Here is a 19,848-nt window from a genome sequence, read left to right as displayed (position 1 = left end):
CACTCCACACGAGTTGAAAATATTGATGGATTAAATAGGACGCAAAGCCAGTTTAGCTTGGTTGGTCTGTTACAGGTAATTGGAAAATATTGAAACAGAATGATGGGAATTACAGTTTAAGTTGCTAAAGGCTAAAGAAATTCTCCAACTTGTGCTAAGACTTTTTAAATAAATTCGAATGTACAACTTAGAGCTGGTTTGTTGCTTTTCAAATTAGTTGCCCCAGTTTGTAACCAAGTTTATTCCATTTGGTAGCCATCTGCACCCATGAACACAAAGCATTCTACAAATGACTGAAGTCCCATTTTAAACTTGGATTTCCACTGTGTGCCGAGTGACCTTCAGGGCAGAAGGGAGAGGGGGTGGAGTGACTGTGGACGCACTCCTTCAAGGCAGAGCTGCAGAACCAGCCTCTTCCTGGACCAGAACAGGCACAGGATTAGGAGGAAAAACTTCTGCTGAAGCGAATTCAAAAAGGTTTAAATGCCCCAAAGCTCCAGTTTTAAACACACGTCTCCCTTTCTGATGTCCACACGTTTTGAGGCTCCCGGGAGTAACTGAAACAGCCAGCGAGCACGCAGGCGCTAGAAGACAGCACTGTGGGTGCGCGGAGTCCACAGGATGGTGGGGGGCAGGTGTGAGCGCTTCAGAGTATGTACGTGAAAACGTATCAGGTGCTCCCAAACCTGAAAGGCAGAGTCTCCGGGACTGTCCTGTCACTCCTGTCGGAATAGGCCAGAACCGTTGAGAGTGTGAGTAGTAAGTACGGTGCTTCTAAGATGAGTCAGAAACGTACCAGGTAGCGTCCCAAGGTGTATAAACCAGTTACGCACATATAAAGTTAGTACTGGTCCAGTTAGAAATACAAAATGAGAATTATGGAAGCTGCCTCAAATATCTGGGGTTCCACAAATTTACAAGCAGACCTGTGTAACAAAGTAGACTCTGGTTTTAAGAAAACATTGCAGTTCAGTATTCCAAACACAGTCTCTGGTCCCAGCGGTAACCTCAGAAATCACTTCTCTGGAGAGTAGAACCATTTATATGTTTGTACAAATTTGCAGATAACAAAATAAACAAAAAAGTAGAGAAGACCTGTCCAAGGCTGACGTTTAGTCTGTTTTTTTTTCCCAAAAGAGTTGACAAGTCCATGAATTGAGCAGGTTGATATCGGGCTGTTGGTTCTCGTGTGAGTGTGTGGCAGTGGAGCCGGTCCCAAGCTGCTCCCTGGAGGTGTAGGCAGAGCTGGGGTGGCTCACAGAGCACGGGGGAGACGAGAGCGTGGCAGCGTGAGAAAGTGTGCACTTCGCCCAGCCCAGATGCATGCCAGAGCGCATGTGCGTGCGCATACACGATTACATATTTGTCAGACAGACACATGTTTGTGTGTTTATCTAAAACTTATTAAAATAACTATTGATTATGGCTTTTGCTTTATGGAGAAGGAAGCCGTTAATTAGCCTGTGAGTTGATACTCATAGATAAGAGTAGTTTAGAACCTGGATACTTCTAAAATGATTAGAAAAAGTTCTAAAATGAGTAGTTCTAAAATGATTGCGAAAAAAATCAAGTAATGAACTGGTGCCTAGAAAAAAATTTCTTGTACCTTATATTTTATATAAGATCTTTATTTTAAAATTTTGCACTGATTATGGGATAATGTTAGATGGACAGGATCTTAGTGATGATTTATTCTAGTCATCTTAACTGTTTAGAAGACTGGGCCCCAAGAGGCAGAGTGAGTTGCCCAAGGTTCCACAGCTAGTTTTTGGTGGAACTGTTACAAAAGCTTTATCTTTTGATTGTCAGCTAATAAGGCTTGAAAATTATGGCCCCTTAAATTTGTTTTATATCATTACAAGATTTAGGTCTTTTTGTTCTTTTGCTATTATGTTCTGTCTAAAATATCTGGAAACTTCCAATTTTATAACTTTTACCTTTACATTATTTGCGTTTTGACAAATTACTAGTTGATAAAAATCGCCTGGATTAGTTAAGAGACTAATAAAAAGGTGCTAAAACTCAAATCTGCATCATCATTCATTAGCTGGTGTGATAGAAGGTTTGGTTAGTGGATTGTTGAGGACAGTGAGTGTTCTCCTGTGTCTCTGCCAGTCGCCGTGGGACCTTTGACCCAGCTTGCTGTGGGCACTGGGGCTGGCCCGCTGGGGGCTCGTAAGGCCACCCTGGCCGCTCTGCTCCGTGGGCCCTAGAGCTGGTGTTGCATTTGGCACCGGTGCTGAACCAGCAGGGACCAGGGAATTGTTGGAATGTCCTGGCAGGCCTCTTGGTCTACAGCGTTCCATCGTCCCAATTCATTGTTTAGTCAGAGACCAGCTGAGTTCAAGCATTCCAAATCCATGAACATTTGATAAATGACTTGATTTAGATACATTCAGTTCTGGGGGGAAAAAAGGAAAAAAAGAAAATCTCAAAGCTGCATTGTGGTCTTGGCACTGCTTTCTGTGTGTGTGTGCTTTGTGCAGCCCGATTGATTTTCGTGTTAGCTGAGTTTAACCATGTGTAGAGTAGATGGTTTGGGGCAGCATGTATGTGCTTCTCTCTTTTTTAGGGATTGCAGTAGTGTGGGTGATGAAGAGTTAACTCTAGGTCACGATGATCTCGAAGCTGGATGGTTTCAGGGTAGTGCAAGTGTTCCTAATCCTGATTCTAATCATTCATTCAGCAGACTTCCTGAGTGTCTCCTGTATGTGAGCGCTGGCAACGCTCCAAAATTAGACACGAAAGCTATTTCTGCCACAAGGAAAGAAGTACAGTGGGAAAGACAGGTGTATAGACAGATAATTACAGTGCCATGTGATGAATGCCAAGCAGGTACCCCTGTGATGCTATGGAAACGCTGGAGAAGGAATGCTTAATTTTGTCAGGGTTAATTAGTTGTCAAGGCAACAGGCTAAATAGTTCAAATCCAGTTTGTATATAAAGGGAAGTTTTATTAGTGTTAGGGATGTGTGCTTTTATAGCCTTTCCTAAAGATCTTACTTTCTAGTGCAGTTTACACTGAAGGAAAGAAAAATCCTGTTGCTAAAAAATGTGGACACTGAGTAGGGTGACCTTTATTATCTTGGCTGTAGTGTAATATATTGGCTGCACTATAAGCATGGTATGAACATGCTTCACTAATTAGAAGCAAAGTACAAGTTGAAATGGTAGCATTAAATTGAGTCTATGGATTATTAATTTATTTTAGATAGTAATTTCTACTAGATTCTTCAGATCCTTTAACGGAGTTGATAAACATCAGAATTGATATGTTTATTTTTAATGTTAGTTTTCCTCGTCACCTGCAAATGGAGTTTCCAATTAAGTTAAAAACAGTTAAAAAGCAAATCATAATAGGAAAAACAAGGGACAAGCACAGTAATAAATTAGGCTATCATTTGCTGCCTAATATTTTTAAAGATGAATTAGTTGCTAAGTTTTGGTATTACATTAACTATAAATTTCTCATCATGGATAAATGTTACTGATTGGAAAATATTGAATATGAGAAACAGAATATTTGATAAATTGAAACTATATTGGATACAGTGCTTTTTTTTTTTTTTTTTTTTTTGCGGTACGCGGGCCTCTCACTGTTGTGGCCTCTCCCGTTGCGGAGCACAGGCTCTGGACGCGCAGGCTCAGCGGCCATGGCTCACGGGCCCAGCCGCTCCGCGGCATGTGGGATCCTCCCGGACCGGGGCACGAACCCGTGTCCCCTGCATCGGCAGGCGGACTCTCAACCACTGCGCCACCAGGGAAGCCCAATACATTGCTTTTAAAAATGTGTTTTCAATAGATAACACAAATGTGTACAAAATTCAAAAGTACAAAAAGGCATAGAGTGAAAGGTGAGTCTTCTCTAGCCATTCAGTTCCTTCCTCAGAGGCAACCAACCACAGTCAGCTAGTTCTCTCTGTATTTCATATATAAGTCAGTAGAGCATATATATATATATATACTGTTGACTGAAAAAAAAGCACAACCTAAAAATTGAGAATTAGGTTTTATTTGGCAGACTTTCTGAGGGCTTAAGCCTGGGAGGCAGCCTCTCAGACAGCTCCGAGGGGCTGCTCCCAAGAGGTAAGGGGGAGCCAGGATGTAGAGGAGTTGTTGCAACAAAGGCCAGGTAATCGGAACATCAAAAGATGACTGTTAATTAAAGAAAACCAGACATCTCAAGTTAAGGAATTTAGCGCTTTTCTATGTATGGGAAGATGCAAGAGTCTGGGCTCACTGGAATCATTCCTTTGATCTGCACCTCAGCTCTCTGGGGCCAGTGTCGTGTGCTTTCCTATCTGTCCCATCCTGAGTCCCCTCAGGGCTCACCGTTGGGGGCAGCTGTAGTGGCTTGATGGCTGCAACAGCCTTTGTTTACTTTTTTTTTTGGCGCCGAGGCTTGTGGGATCTCAGTCCCCAGACCAGGGATTGAACCCATGCCCCCTGCAGTGGAAGCACAGAGTCCTAACCACTGGACCACCACTTTGTTTACTGATATGGCAGGCAGCGTTTTTCATTCACAATACATATTTTTAAGAAAACACAAATTGATCATACTATTCACAATGTTCTGTACCTTGCTTTACTCATAGAACAATCTATTCTGGAGTTGATTCCATATAGAGAACTGCTTCACTTTTTAAAATAATAGCTCTATGGAAATATAACTCACGTACCTCATAATTCACCCATGTAAAATGTCCAATTCAGTGGGTTTAGTGTAGTCACAGAATTGTTCCATCATCACCCTGATACATTTGAGAACATCGTATTTTCATCATCCCAAAAGAAACCCTGTAGCCGTGAGCATTCACTCCCCATTTCCCTCAAGTCTCCCCAGCCTTTAGCACCCACTCATCTACTTTCTGTCCCTGTCATACGGAGTGTGGTCTTTTGTGACTGCTTCGCTATTTTTAATGGCTGAGTTAAAAGACAATAATGTCTGTTTTATGGGTGCACTGTAATTCATTTAACCTGTGCCTCTCATTGGGCACTTCGGTTTTTTCTGATCTTTTGCTGGTCCGACTAGTAATGCAGTGACAGTACTTGTAAGTGATTTATTTTGCACATGTGTGAGTATATATATGAGTGTCGTCTTGGGACTGAACCTGCCAGGGCTCAAAGGGTACGTGCCCTTAACGTCTGGACAGATGGTACAGCAGTCATGTGTTTCTACAGGGCACCCTGAGTGTTTTGCGCCCTCTCCTCCCTTCTTTTAGTTGCAGAGCTTTTATGTTTACTCCTGGGACAAAGTCTTGCTGGCAGATGCTGGCAGAGGCTTGCAGGTGCTGTTGTGTGCTGTTCAGTGTGGTGTTAATTTTTTACACAGCTTCCCTGTACACTTTTACAAGCGTAATATTAGAACATACACATTTGTTCTGGTTAAAATCTTGGTCTGGATTTTGGCAACAGCCTTGTTTTATCTCCCTAAAAAAGGGTCTTGGATTATTTTAATTCCTTCTAGGTCCTAGGAACTTATATCAGAGAATGGACATCTAAGCAGAGAGCCATATTAGACAGTGCACATCCCACAATTGGTAGTACTGGTGTCTAAAACTGGCTAAAGTCCTGGCGTCTTATTTAAATATGAGCTCTCTACTGTATATCAAAATATTCAAAACTAAAATAGTGACCAAGTCATATGGAAGTGAGATGCTGTTTATTTATACTCTATAGGTAGCCAAAAATGGGTCAAGGAAGTACATTTCCTTGGGAGCTGACCAAATATAAGCTCTCACTGGACGAGAACCACACACTTGCTTTTCTGAGAAAGGGTATCCTGTTCCTAAAGAGCTCCTACCTCTCGGAAGTGTACTGAGCGTGCCATCACCGATGTGGGACTGCAGCAGCCGTGTCCTGTTCTGTTGGCCGAGCGCCTGGTGCTCAGTTATCTCTCTGGCTTAAGGAGTGACAGCTTTGCAGCCCGCCGAAGCCTCTGACTCCCATAGGTGATCCACAGTGACGCCATCTGTGGGCAGTGGCACCAACTGGGAGTTTGTAATTTTTATAACCCAGCTTGAAAGTTGTTGTAAATATATATGTAGTAAAGTGAAATTTCCAGAGCTTTATAAATAAAGTGGGAGAATGCTATGGGAGAGCATCCTCTGGGGCCGAGGAGAGATCATAAATTGGGAAACAACACAAGCACAGAAACGGGTGTGTGCAATGTTTACAAACGACTAATGTCTCTGCTCAGGTCCCACGAGATTTGGTAGAGAGTCTAGGAGACTTTATATGCAGTGCCCTGGTTGTGGATATATTTATAATTCAGGATCATGTAATTCATGAGCTGTAGCATAAAATGATAGTGAAATTTGGTAGAGCCTGGACTACTTTATCACTAGAGACGAGCTTCATGTTTTTCTTGGATTTCTGATAAATTAGGGGACGATATATATGAATTTGAAGAAGCTGCAGATAGAGTTTTAGTTTTAGTAAAACCGTTCTGCGTGAGACTAGTGGTGGATACATGATGAGATGCATTCGTCGGAACATAGACCTGTCCAACCCAAAGGGCTTCCCCTGGGGTAAACCATGACTTCACTTAATAGCGTATGAGTGTTGGTTCACCAGATGCAGTGTGCTAAGGCAGGGTGTTAATAATTGGGGGGTGCAGGGGGAAGGCAGTGTTTTATGAGGTATGTGGGGACTCCCTCCACTTTCTGATCAGTTTTTTTGTAAACCTAAGGCTGCTCTAAAAAATAAAGTCTATTAATTTAAGAGGAAAAATAAAGCTGCTGACAGTGAGAGGACGGTGCTTGCGTTTGGGACAGGTTCCTGCTCTCTGTATCCGACATCATGGTCCAGGAGGAGAAGCCAGTGTTCGGGACGGCTTCTCTCCCTCTCAGCCTGGCCTCCGCCCGCCACTGCACTTTTAGGCTTTCAGCGCAGAGTCCAGCGCTGGCCGGCAGCTGTGCTGTGAGGCCTGTCCGTCCAGCTGTCCGTTCCCAGTGGGAGAGGCCCTGGAACTCCCCCTGTGAAATGATGCCCTGATCCTCCACTCAGTGGGAGCAGTTGAGGGAGAGCCGGCCCACGGGGCGGGGGCCCGAGCAGCCTGACGCTGTGCTGGACCCGCGGGCTCTGCTCTCTCCTCGACAGATCTGAGCCCTCACGGACATGAGTCCAGGCCGTGGTGTCGGACGAGGCCTGTCTCCTGTCAGAAGCACGCGTGTGTCAGTCTGTCTGCCACAGTGGCTGGCTCCCGTGGCTGGCTCTGGAGGACCGGGTCTGTCCCATGGCCGCATCTCTGTGGCAGAGGCCTGCCTTATCGCCGTTTCGCTGCCTGAATCTCCCTTCCTGTCTGCAGTCTGCCTTCCCGCATCTCGCGCCCTGTTCCAGATCTGCCTTTTTCCCAGGGTGAAAACACTTCTGGTGTCCTCTCACAGACCGTGTGGCCTTACATTCCCCTAGAAGCTGGGCACCTCAGTTCCCTTCAGCACAGCCTGAGTAACAACCCGGATGAGCATCCACCGGTGCTTGCTGAACAGGAGCTCTTCCAGCCACGCGGCTGCAGTGTAAGAACTGGGGGCCTTTGAGGGGAAATACGACGACCCGTGAAGAGGCATACCTTCATCCTGGAGTCGTAGTTATGTAGAGCTGAAGTCTGCCATTCTCAGTCTACTGCCCCTGTTTTACGAGACAGGAGCAGCCTGCAGTTTAGATGGTGCGTGCTGCCCAGCTGTTAGCTTGCAGAGTACAGCAGAGCGAGGGACGGAAGCTAGTGGGGGGTGTCCTCACCCAATGCCCTGCTTGCCACGAAATGCCACCTCTGAGAAGACGTCAGCAGAGCCACGTAGAAGTTGAGCTAACCGGTAGTCATGAGGTCTTTCTTGCAGCGCGTTTTTACTGTAGTTTATTAAGGTCTGTTTTGTTTTTTAAGATTAAAATGCATCATTGATTTTCTGCCGAGGGTTGAGAGTTAGTGGGGAAATATTTTATGCCAATTTTGCTAGAATTCAAAACAACCTTAGAGTAAATAATTGTATCATGAACTCTTTGAGAAGATGACCTGGATATTTAAATGTTAGAGTCGTGATTTATTCAGTCGACGTTGTAGGCATGTGAAGTGCGTTCTCTTCCTGATTCACTTTCTGAGGCACCTTTGACCCTGAAGTGTGTCCAGAGGCTTCGGATCCGGGAGCCCTGCGACCCTGCTTGTTGGGTAGCCGCAGCCCATGCAGTACTGGGATCTTCCTGTAGGTGGAGCTCCGCTCACAGCGCACTCATGACGCGGTTTCATCACAGCTGTACTTTGCCTTCTTTTTTTAAGTCTAAATGATGAGTAGCGTACAGAATACTGATTATAGAAGTTAGTGGTAATATGTATTCATATGTATCAGACTAATCTCACAAGATTTCCTTAATATGCAGTTCTTCTGTGCTATGAACCATTTAGAACTGGTACTCCATATATCATGTCACTTTAACTACAGCTCTTGCTACTTGAGAACATGTTCTCTGCAAACCTTATTGCACACAGCACTGCCGTGTTAACTTTAAAATTTTTCTGTGTATACTTGCATCAGGATTGGATAATTCCATTAGGTTTTTTTTCTTATAGGAACATTGGAAATACTGGTCTTTCTAATCATCAGCTATCTTAGATATAGCACATGAAACTAATTTTTGTCAGAACTGCCAAATCAGGTCATGTGACCATGTTTGTGATGCTTTCCTTCCCTCTACTCCCCCACTCCACCCCTAATCAAGTGAAAATTAATCACTTGTGTGGTTCTTTGTGTTCACCTCTATCAGGATATTCACCCAAGTTCCTTTTATTATAATTAGGGGTGCCAAGTGAGTGTTTCCTCCCTAGGTTACAGGTTCCTTAAGGAATGGAATTTTTATTCATGTTTATATCTATCCAATCATATTGTGCTACGAGTTGGGTCAAATATTTTAGTGTTCAGTAAATGTTCATTGGGTTAAATTGAATAAAAATTGAGTACTTGGGTACTGATTGCTAGCAAAACTCTGTATTTCCTAAACAAGGTTTATTAATCATCTCAAATTTTCAACAGCGAATTTATTTTTTTTGAAATTGAGCAAGTGTCTTAGTGTCTGCCCTTTTCAACTAAATGAGCAAACATTTCTCTTTCAGGATTTGTTCATACAGATATGACGAAAGACTTGAAAGAAGAACATTTAAAGAAAAACATCCCTCTTGGGAGGTTTGGAGACCCCGTTGATGTGGCCCATGCAGTCGTGTTTCTTTTAGAGTCTCCGTACATTACAGGGCACGTCCTGGTGGTGGACGGAGGCTTGCAGCTCACCATGTAGCCGACTGATACAGATATTATTAGAGTCAAGGGCACACACTGTTACACCTGCATTCGCTAATCAAAGCTACTGATGCTACAAATGTTGATTTCCATCTTTATGTGAATGTGTCTGTAGAGGACAGTATGTGACCAGCCGTGCTTTCTAAATGACACATACCTTCGAGGCTGCAGCAGTGTTACTGTGTAGTCGCCCCTCAGTACCCACAGGGATCTGCCCTAGGAGCCCCAGAGTCTTCAGATGCTCCGGTCCCTTACATACCGCAGCCTGCATAGTATTTGCATATAACCTACGTATACTTTAAATCATCTTTAGATTATGCATAATACCTAACACAGTGTCAATGCTGTGTAAATAATTGAAGTACAGTGGAAATGCAGTGTATTTTTGGAATTTGTGGAATTTTTTTTTTTAATATTTTCTATCCGTGATTGGTTGAATATGGATGTGGAAGTCATGGATGCAGAGGGCTGACTGTATAGGCATTTTGCAAGTGATATAAACAGATGTTATCTTAATTTATACATTTTGTGGCAAAAGTGGGAAAAATTACATGGTCTAATTGTCATTAGTTGTTTCGTGGTATCAGGCTGAATACTCCAGAAGTTAACCCTGGAGGCCATTGCCAAAGTAAGAGTATTTACAGGGCACGGGTAGGTGTCAATACCTTAGCAGCCCTGCTAGAGTTAAACATTGTATCCCTTTTTCCCCTCGGACAGTCATTTGATTTACAGGTTGAAAATGAATGTGGAGTTTGGTTTCTTTGAGTGGCGTTGCTCCTCCTTGAGCCACCGGGCACAATAAACTGCAAGTGCAGGTGTGGACGGTTGACCCATCCTGTGGAAATTCTCAAAGATAGTGAGAGTTAACCCTTACTGTTTTAATACCTGGTACCGTTGTGAGCTGAATAGATCTCATCAACTTAGGAAGTGGAAGTGTTTTGTTTTTTGTTTTGTTTTTTTAAATCCACAAAAACAGTTTAGCAGGCTACTTAAAAACAGCAATAATAATATTCTTGCCTGACATTTTAGAAAACTAATAATTATGAACAACCATAAATAAGTAAATGTGCAGTAACAGTGAGTTAAATGTCTTTACAAGGAACAGGTTAAGCATTAGTCTTAAAAGAAGATGTTTGCCTGAGATTAGAGATGAAGACACAAACTGAGTGAAAACATCAGATGACGTCTATTTTGCGTTGAACTGTTTTGTGGGGAATACTGTGATCATTTTAAATGTCACTGGATTCATGTTGATTTTTATAATTTGTCATTTTAAAATGTTTTAAATATTTATTGCACCTTAAACAGCAATCTTTTTACAGTTTTATTGGAGCCGAAATGATTTTATGTAAACAGATTTAATTTTGTATTGAAAGTCAGTGCAAACGTATTAATAGGATATATTAAATAAATGCAGAGTAATAAAAGTAAAATAACAAAGTTAAATCTGTGTTCCAAATCAAGATTCCTGATTCCTAAAAATTCTTTTGCACTGATCTTCAAAATAGCCTTCTTTACTTCGAGAAGTCTGTTTAGGATGTGAGCAAGCCAGTTAAGTGTGAGTTACTATTGTAACCGGACGGTCTGCTCACCGCAGACACGGCGGTGCACAGACCGCGCTCAGGCGTTCACAGTGCCCGGCACTCGCAGGGAAGCAGCGGTCGGGGCGGTGTCCGGCGTCCTGCGCACGGAGCACGCGCTTCTCCAGCGCCGCCTGCCCGCAGGCCTTGCTGGGCGGCCACGGGCCAGCGCCCTTCTCAGACTCCCGTGCTCCAGACCCCATGGGGCCTCCTCGGCTGGTGGTCGGCAAGGAAGCAGGTGTCACTGGAACGAATGGCGCTGAGGTGTGGCTTACGGATGGATTTAACCTTCAATTGTGTATATTCACACGTCAAGACATGACCCCTTTTGAAGCATCCACCCTCTCCCGCCCACATCGAACTTCTGTAAGGTGGGAGCGAGGCCTTAAACAGGTGCAGCCAGCCGCCCCCACCCCGCAGGTGACGTCTCCATCAGCTCCCACCGCCTGGGTGGGACGTGTTTCGTGCTCTCATCCTGGCACTGAAATGGGTTGCCAGCTGTTGCTCATATTCAGAGATTCAAGAACTTCAGCGAATTCTTAACAAGATAACTCAGCTGCAGCTCTTATATGGCTCTTAGGAGCCTGCAATCCAGTCTTTTGAGTACTTGTTAGGAAGTGGTTTATGGTTAAAGCCAGTGTTAACATGTTTGCATGGGACGTTTTTAAATTTGTGCTTTTCATATTTTTTTCATATTCAGTTTTTTAAAAAATAAATATTTATTTTTGGCTGCATTGAGTCTTTGTTGTTATTCGTGGGCTTTCTCTAGTTGCAGCAAGTGGGGCTACTCTTCGTTGTGGTGCGCGGGCTTCTCATTGCAGTGGCTTCTCGTTGCAGAGCACGGGCTCTAGGCGCCTGGGCTTCAGTAGTTGTGGCACGAGGGCTCAGTAGTTGTGGCTCGCGGGCTCTAGAGCACAGGCTCAGTAGTTGCGGTGCACGGGCTTAGTTCCTCCGTGGCATGTGGGATCTTCCTGGACCAGGGCTTGAACCCGTGTCCCTTGCATTGACAGGCGGATTCCCAACCACTGTGCCACCAGGGAAGCCCCCATGTTCAGTTTATAAGAGGGTTTTAAACTGCTTTCTAAGAGAGAATTATATGTTGTAAATTTCGGGGCAGTAATTTATGTGAAGAAGATGATTTAATGTATATGTTTCTGTTATCTGGAATAAAGGGAGAAGATTACTTTGGACATTCAAGAGTTATGCCTTATATTGCTGAAGCATTTTTCCAAGCTTTTTAGATGGAAGTATGTGTAAGTTGAAAGTCCTACCACTGCCCTAACTTGACAAACATACTACAAAGTATTTAATAATTTTTAAGTTTCTTTTATATTAATTTTATCTTTCAATTACATTGCAACCTCCTGAGGGTAGAAACCATGCGGTGTTTTCATTCTTTTCATTTTAGTTAAATAACTCCGTAAATGTTGGTTGAATATCTACTAAGTGTCTTGTACATCTTTTGATCCCTCCACCTTACCCACTCAGCTCTGAGAACATCTGGTACATTCCAGAACTACACTGATAAATCCTTTTATATGTTTTGATTCAAGGTCAACAGTCATTAATTACATTGTGCTATAGTGGAGGGAGGGGTGGGTCATTGAAATATTAATACATCTGTTCCCTCAGTACACATCCTGGAATATTCTGTGACTCCTTTTTTTGGCCATTTATCTCTGATGCTTGCTTTCAATTTATAACTGAATTTGAAATGCTAAGCCAATCAACTATTTTCTCTTAGGCAACATGACTGACTTGGAGGAATTACCACCAGTTTAATTTGGAACCCTTGCACTAATAATCCAAATGGGGGTGCTATTGGTATCACCTGGAGAATATTTTTTACCCCCAAATTTAAACACAAGTCAGGAGCCCTGTCCCTGGGAGTTTTGCTATGGGTAGGGCGGGGTGAGGAAAATGTGGAGGTGCTTTTAGGAAAAGTTTTCAGTGATGCACAATGTTCATTACTTCATTAAATATTCATTCATTCCTACTGCACACCAGACACTGCTATTCATGGGAGGTATAGTGGAAACGAACCCTGGTTCCCTGGAGCCCACAGGCTAATTGGTTTGCGCCGTGGGCAAGCGGACCTTAAACCATCACCAAACGTCGGATTACAGCTGAGGTGAGCACGGGAAGAGCGGGGAGCTCTTGTTGCCACTGAACCCTCTTGCTCTTGCTGGGGGTTTGAGCTGCCCTGGAAGGTCAGGAGGGGCTTCTCTGGGGCAGGATAGTTGAACTAAAAGTGAAGCCTTCGTTCTGAGGGAGCAGCGCGTAGTGCTACTCTGGGGAGAGGGAAGATGCCGAGTTCGATTTTAACCAGGCTGAGTTGAGGTGTCTTGCCGATACCTAAGAGGAGACCTCAAATACGCATGCGTGAGGACCTCCCGGGGTTGGGGGCCGTGGGGGCAAAGGGCGCACCGTGACTCGCCTCCGCGTGAACGGTAATTAAGGAGTGAAGAGCGTGCCCAGGTGAGATCGCGGAGTGAGGAGCTGACGCTGGCAATTATAGATCCGTGTAGCACCTGACAGGTGCCACGTACAGTCCTCAGGGAGGGAGGGAGAGAGGGAGGGGCGCCCGGGGGAGACAGGTGGGCCCGGGAAAGAGCCTGAGACGCGCTGGTCGGCGGCGGGTGGGAAGCAGGAGACGCCGGTCCTCAGGCCGCCGCCGCCGCCGCCGCCGCCGCCGCCGCCGCCGCCGCCGCCGCCGCCGCCGCCGCCGCCGCCGCCGCCGCCGCCGCCGCCGCCGCCGCCGCCGCCGCCAGGTTTTCTGGAAGGAAGGCGTCCTGAGTGTCGGCTCTGCTGGACTCGGTGAGTCGCGAGTAAAAAGGGTCTCTAGTGACGCGGGGATGTTTGGTTACGTGAACAAGAGTGAATTTGCGGATTGGTGGGGACAGAAGGCAGAAGCTTGTGGGGGAAGAAATTAATTTGGGGCTTTACTTCACATTACAAAGATCAGTTCGGCAAGGAAAAAAGCTTTAAGTGTCAAAATGCTTAGCAGAAAATACAGCTGACCCCTGAACAACGCGGGTGTTAATCTGCGTATAACTGTATCCCCAGCTCCTCCGACCACGGGCCGTGTGGTAACTTTAGCATTTACTACTGACAAGCATCTGCGTGCAAGTGGAGCCGCGAAGCTCAAACCTGTGCTGTTCAAGGGTCAAGTGTATACAAGTGGATATTTTTCAGACCCCGGTATGTGGCAAGCGTTCTTAAACATGGAAAGAAAACATTGGTTAAACAGATTACGTTAAAAGTAAGACCTTGTGTTCATCAGAAAACACCTTAAAATTATCAAAAAGGCTGATTACAAACTGATGGAAGGTTTTATGCAACATAGATAAGTAATAAACTGTTGAGTATCAAAAATATGTACTGAGGGGCTTCCCTGGTGGCGCAGTGGTTAAGAATCCGCCTGCCAATGCAGGGGACACGGGTTCGAGCCCTGGTCTGGGAAGATCCCACATGCCACGGAGCAACTAAGCTCATGAGCCACAGCTGCTGAGCCTGCGCGCCTAGAGCCCGTGCTCCGCAACAAGAGAAGCCACCACAATAAGCCCGCGCCCCACAACAAAGGGTAGCCCCCGCTAGCTGAAACTAGGGAAAAGCCCACGCATGGCAACAAAGACCCAGTGAAGCCAAAAATAAAATAAATTTTAAAAATATGTAATGAACAAATCAATAATAACCCAATGGGAAAATGGGCAAAAGATACAAAACAGGAATGTTACAGAAAAGGAAACATAGCCAACAGGTGTTGAACATATGTTGAAACTAATTAGGGGAATGCAATTAAGACCATAGTGAGATTTCATTTGACCTTCAAGTGGCGAAAATGAACAAGTTTGATAATTCCAAGTGATACAGAGCAGGGCTTCTCAAACTTTAGCATGAATCCCTTAAAGATCTTTTAAAACTGCAACTTCTGATTTAGCAGATTTGGAGTGGGCCCTGAGATGCTGCTTTTCTAACAAATTTCTGAGTTGATGCTGATGGTCTCTGGACCACAATTTCGGTTGCAAGGTTGTGAAGGGTGCAGACCAACAGAGTCTGTTAAATGTGACATTGCTGTTGGGAGTATAAATTGGTAGACAGTTTGGAAAATGGGTAGGTAACTTGTAAAGTTGAGCACACACGTCTAACCCTACTATTAACCCAAGTCAGTTCTTGCACCCGTGTACCCGGAAACATAGCAGAAACTGTCAGGTCTCTAACCAGATCTCCTCGGAACCCTTGCCATTTTTTTGCTTATTGGTCTTGGTGTTGCTGTGCTTTCACTCCCAGTAGCCAATCACCTTTGTCTCTTTGTTGACCGGCTGCCCTAGGGCTGTGCCTGCCTGCACAGAAAACTAGATGTGCCTGGGAATTCTTGTCCCCCGGCAGGTGGGGAGGAAGCCAGTGACTGACTGGTGTTGGGGGGGCACTAATACACCAGAACCCTTGTCCCCTGGTGGGGCAGCTCTGAGGTATGACTCTGTCTCCAAGGTTCCCACATTGGATTCAACCACAGTTACCTTCTGTAGGACTTTGCTTCATATCACAGCCTTACTTGGGCTTCCTTGTTCCCTGGTTCTACTTCCCCACTCTGTTACTGGTGTTCCCTGGATATACTTTTTCTTTTCTTTTCTTTCTTTTTTTTAACATGGTATACCTCTCTACTGAGGGGTTTTTTAAGCAAGTTTTTGTAGTTTCAGCATACACATCTTTCACATATTTGTTAATTCTATCCTAAGTATATTGTGGGTTTTTTGAGACAAAATTGATATGTAACATTATATTAGTTTCAGGTGTACAGCATAGTGATTTGATATTTGTATATATTGCAAAGATCACTACAATGAGTCTAGTTAACATTCTTCACCACAGTTAAAAAAATTTTTTTTTTCTTGTGATCATTGCCAAGACGAATATCAAGGAGTTTACCGCCTATATTTTCTTTTAGGAGTTTTATGATTTCAGTTCTTATTTTCAAGTCTTTAAAATCCATTTGGGATTAGTTGTTGTTAGTGGTATAAGATAATAGTCCAGTTTCTTTTTTTTTCCATGTGGCTGTCCAGTTTTCCCAGCACCGTTTGTTGAAGAGACTGTCCTTTCATCATAGTATATTCTTGACTCTTTTGTTGTAAATAAACTATATATGTGTGGGTTTATTTATGGACTCTCTATTTCTGTTCCATTGCACTACATGTGCAATGTGCTTTTAATAGTTTTGATTACTATAGCTTTGCAATATAGCTTATAATAAGGGCATGTAATGCCTCTAGGTTGGTTCTTCTTTTTCAAGATTGCTTGGCTGTTAAGGGTCTTTTGTGGTTCCATACAAATTTTAGGATTGTTTTGTTTTGTTTCTGTGAAAAATGCCATTAAAATTTTAATAGAGATTGCACTGAATCTGTAGATTGCTTTGGGTAGTAATTTTTAACCATATTAATTCTTGCAGTCCGTGAGCATGGGTTTCTTTTTTATTTTTTTGAAGTACGGTTGATCTACAATGTTGTGTTAATTTCTGCTGTAAAGCAAAGTGATTCAGTTATACATATACATACATTCTTTTTTATATTCTATTCCATTATGGTTTATCACAGGTTATTGCATATAGCTCCCTATGCTATACAGTAGGACCTTGTTGTATATCCATTCTATATGTAATAGTTTGCATCTACTAACCCCAACTTCCCACTTCATCCCTCCCCCACCACCCCCCACCCTTGTCAACACAAATCTGTTCTTTAAAGACATCACTTTTTGATGGATGAGTTGCTTGCTTGTACAGGGAGGGGAGAAGTTAATGATGGTCATTTTGCAGACTATCACCCTTAACAAAAGCCTTGAAAATGTGCATCTCATTATAAAACCAGTGATTCTATTTCTGGGGATTTTTCTAAGCACATGAGTAAAGACGTGTCAGAGATTTAGCTACATGAAAGTTTATTGTAGAATTGCCTGTAATGGTGAAAAATAGGAAACAACCTAGATGTACAAAGATAAGAAATAAGTATATTTATTGTGGTCCTAATATATGCAAGACACTAAGTTGAGCCTTTGGAGATAGTGAACAACACAGAAAATCTCTGGCCTCAGAAATCTTAAAGGCTAAAGGGTCAAGGTTGACATTAAACAGATAATCATACATTTGACTAATTGAGTATAAGTGTGCTAATTACCACAAAGGAAAACTACTGGGTGCTATGGAATCACCAAGGGATCTAAACTACTAAGGGCTGGTTTAGGAGAAGGGGCAGGAAATAAAGGGAAAGGATGAGGGAAGAGAGTATGGGGCAGAGCGAACAGTAGAAGGATTCTAAATGTATATTTATTTACATGGAAATGTGATCATAATAAGCAGGTATGAGATACTCATTAGACCTCCAAGTGGCGATGTCAAATTTATTTATTTAAAAAAATTTAAATTTAATTTTTTTATACAGCAGGTTCTTATTAGTCATCGATTTTATACACATCACTGTATACATGTCAATCCCAATCGCCCAATTCATCACACCCCCACCCCCAGCCCCCCACTGCTTTCCCCCCTTGGTGTCCACACGTTTATTCTCTACATCTGTGTCTCAATTTCTGCCCTGCAAACTGGTTCATCTGTACCATTTTTCTAGGTTCCACATATGTGCGTTAATATACGATATTTGTTTTTCTCTTTCTGAATTACTTCACTCTGAATGACAGTCTCTAGATCCATCCACGTCTCAACAAATGACCCAATTTCGTTCCTTTTTATGGCTGAGTAATATTCCATTGTATATATGTACCACATCTTCTTTATCCATTCATCTGTCGGTGGGCATTTAGGTTGCTTCCATGACCTGGCTACTGTATATAGTGCTGCAATGAACGTTGGGGTGCATGTGTCTTTTTGAATTATGGTTTTCTCTGGGTATATGCCCAGTAGTGCGATTGCTGGATCATAAGGTAATTTTATTTTTAGTTTTTTAAGGAACCTCCATACTGTTCTCCATAGTGGCTATATCAATTTACATTCCCACCAACAGTGCAAGAGGGTTCCCTTTTCTCCAGACCCTCTCCAGTATTTGTTGTTTGTAGATTTTCTGATGACGTCCATTCTAACTGGTGTGAGGTGGTACCTCATTGTAGTTTTGATTTGCATTTCTCTAATAATTAGTGATGTTGAGCAGCTTTTCATGTGCTTCTTGGCCATCTGTATGTCTTCTTTGGAGAAATGTCTATTTAGGTCTACTGCCCATTTTTAGATTAGGTTGTTTGTTTTTTTAATATTGAGCTGCATGAGCTATTTATATATTTTGGAAATTAATCCTCTGTCCGTTGATTCGTTTGCAAATATTTTCTCCCATTCTGAGGGTTGTCTTTTCGTCTTGTTTATGGTTTCCTTTGCTGTGCAAAAGCTTTTAAGTTTCATTAGGTCCCATTTGTTCATTTTTCTTTTTATTTCCATTACTCAGGAGGTGAATCAAAAAAGATCTTGCTGTGATTTGTGTCAAAGAGTGTTCTGCCTATGTTTTCCTCTAAGAGTTTTATAGTGTCTAGTCTTACATTTAAGTCTCTAATCCATTTTGAGTTTATTTTTGTGTATGGTGTTAGGGAGTGTCCTAATTTCATTCTTTTACATTTAATGTAAAATGTAGCTGTCCAGTTTTCCCAGCATCACTTATTGAAGAGACTGTCTTTTCTCCATTGTATATCCTTGCCTCCTTTGTCATAGATTAGTTGACCATAGGTGTGTGGGTTTATCTCTGGGCTTTCTATCTTGTTCCATTGATCTTTGTTTCTGTTTTTGTGCCAGTACCATATTGTCTTGATTACTGTAGATTTGTAGTATAGTCTGAAGTCAGGGAGTCTGATTCCTCCAGCTCCGTTTTTTTCCCTCAAGATTGCTTTGGCTATTCGGGGTCTTTTGTGTCTCCATACAAATTTTAAGATTTTTTGTTCTAGTTCTGTAAAAAATGCCATTGGTAATAATGATAGGGATTGCATTGAATCTGTAGATTGCTTTGAGTAGTAGAGTCATTTTCACAATATTGATTTTTCCAATCCAAGAACATGGTATATCTCTCCATCTGTTGGTATCATCTTTAATTTCTTTCATCAGTGTCTTATAGTTTTCTGCATACAGGTCTTTTGTCTCCCTAGGTAGGTTTATTGCTAGGTATTTTATTCTTTTTGTTGCAGTGGTACATGGGAGGGTTTCCTTAATTTCTCTTTCAGATTTTTCATCATTAGTGGATAGGAATGCAAGAGATTTGTGTGCATTAATTTTGTATCCTGCAACTTTACCAGATTCATTGATTAGCTCTAGTAGTTTTCTGGTGGCATCTTTAGGATTCCCTATGTATAGTATTATGTCATCTGCAAACAGTGACAGCTTTACTTCTTTTCCAATTTGTATTCCTTTCATTTCTTTTTCTTCTCTGGTTCCCATGGCTAGGACTTCCAAAACTATGTTGAATAATAGTGGTGAGAGTGGACATCCTTGTCTTATTCCTGATCTTAGAGGAAATGCTTTCAGTTTTTCACCATTGAGAATGATGTTTACTGTGGGTTTGTCCTATACGGCCTTTATTATGTTGAGGTAGTTCCTTCTATGCCCACTTTCTGGAGAGTTTTTATCATAAATAAGTGTTGAATTTTGTCAAAAGCTTTTTCTGCATCTATTGAGATGATCATATGGTTTTTCTTCTTCAATTTGTTAATATGGTGTGTCACATTGATTGATTTGCATATATTGAAGAACGCATGCATCCCTGGGATGAATCCCACTTGATCATAGTGTGTGATCCTTTTAATGTGTTGTTGGATTCTGTTTGCTAGTATCTTGATGATTTTTGCATCTTTATTCATGAGTGATATTGGTCTGTAATTTTCTTTTTTTTGTTTTTTTTGTTTTTTTTCTTTTTTTTGTAGTATCTTTGTCCGGTTTTGCTATCAGGGTGATGGCGGCCTCATAGAATGAGTTTGGGAGTGTTCCTTCCTCTGCAATTTTTTGG

At 42.6% G+C, this 19,848-nt stretch overlaps 1 protein-coding gene across 3 annotated transcripts in view; it reads left to right on the top strand.

Moving 5' to 3' along the window:
* Positions 1-19,848, top strand: part of CBR4 (carbonyl reductase 4) — a 93,689-nt gene that overhangs the window by 7,642 nt on the left and 66,199 nt on the right. Inside the window, exon 5 of one of the 3 annotated variants that reach the window (XM_004278661.3) lies at positions 9,104-11,589. The exons of 1 other annotated variant lie outside the window; for it this stretch is intronic. In XM_004278661.3, the coding sequence (XP_004278709.1) occupies positions 9,104-9,282 (179 nt within the window). In that variant the 3' untranslated portion in view covers positions 9,283-11,589. Of the gene's footprint in view, positions 1-255; positions 11,590-19,848 lie in introns of those variants that run through there. One more of the 3 variants, XM_033403547.2, reaches the window with a different exon arrangement.

The sequence above is a fragment of the Orcinus orca genome, chromosome 6 (genome assembly GCF_937001465.1).
Source record: "Orcinus orca chromosome 6, mOrcOrc1.1, whole genome shotgun sequence".
Classification (NCBI taxonomy): domain Eukaryota; kingdom Metazoa; phylum Chordata; class Mammalia; order Artiodactyla; family Delphinidae; genus Orcinus; species Orcinus orca.
The sequence above is the reverse complement of the archived record's forward strand: the minus strand, read 5'-3'. Positions and strand labels throughout refer to the sequence as shown.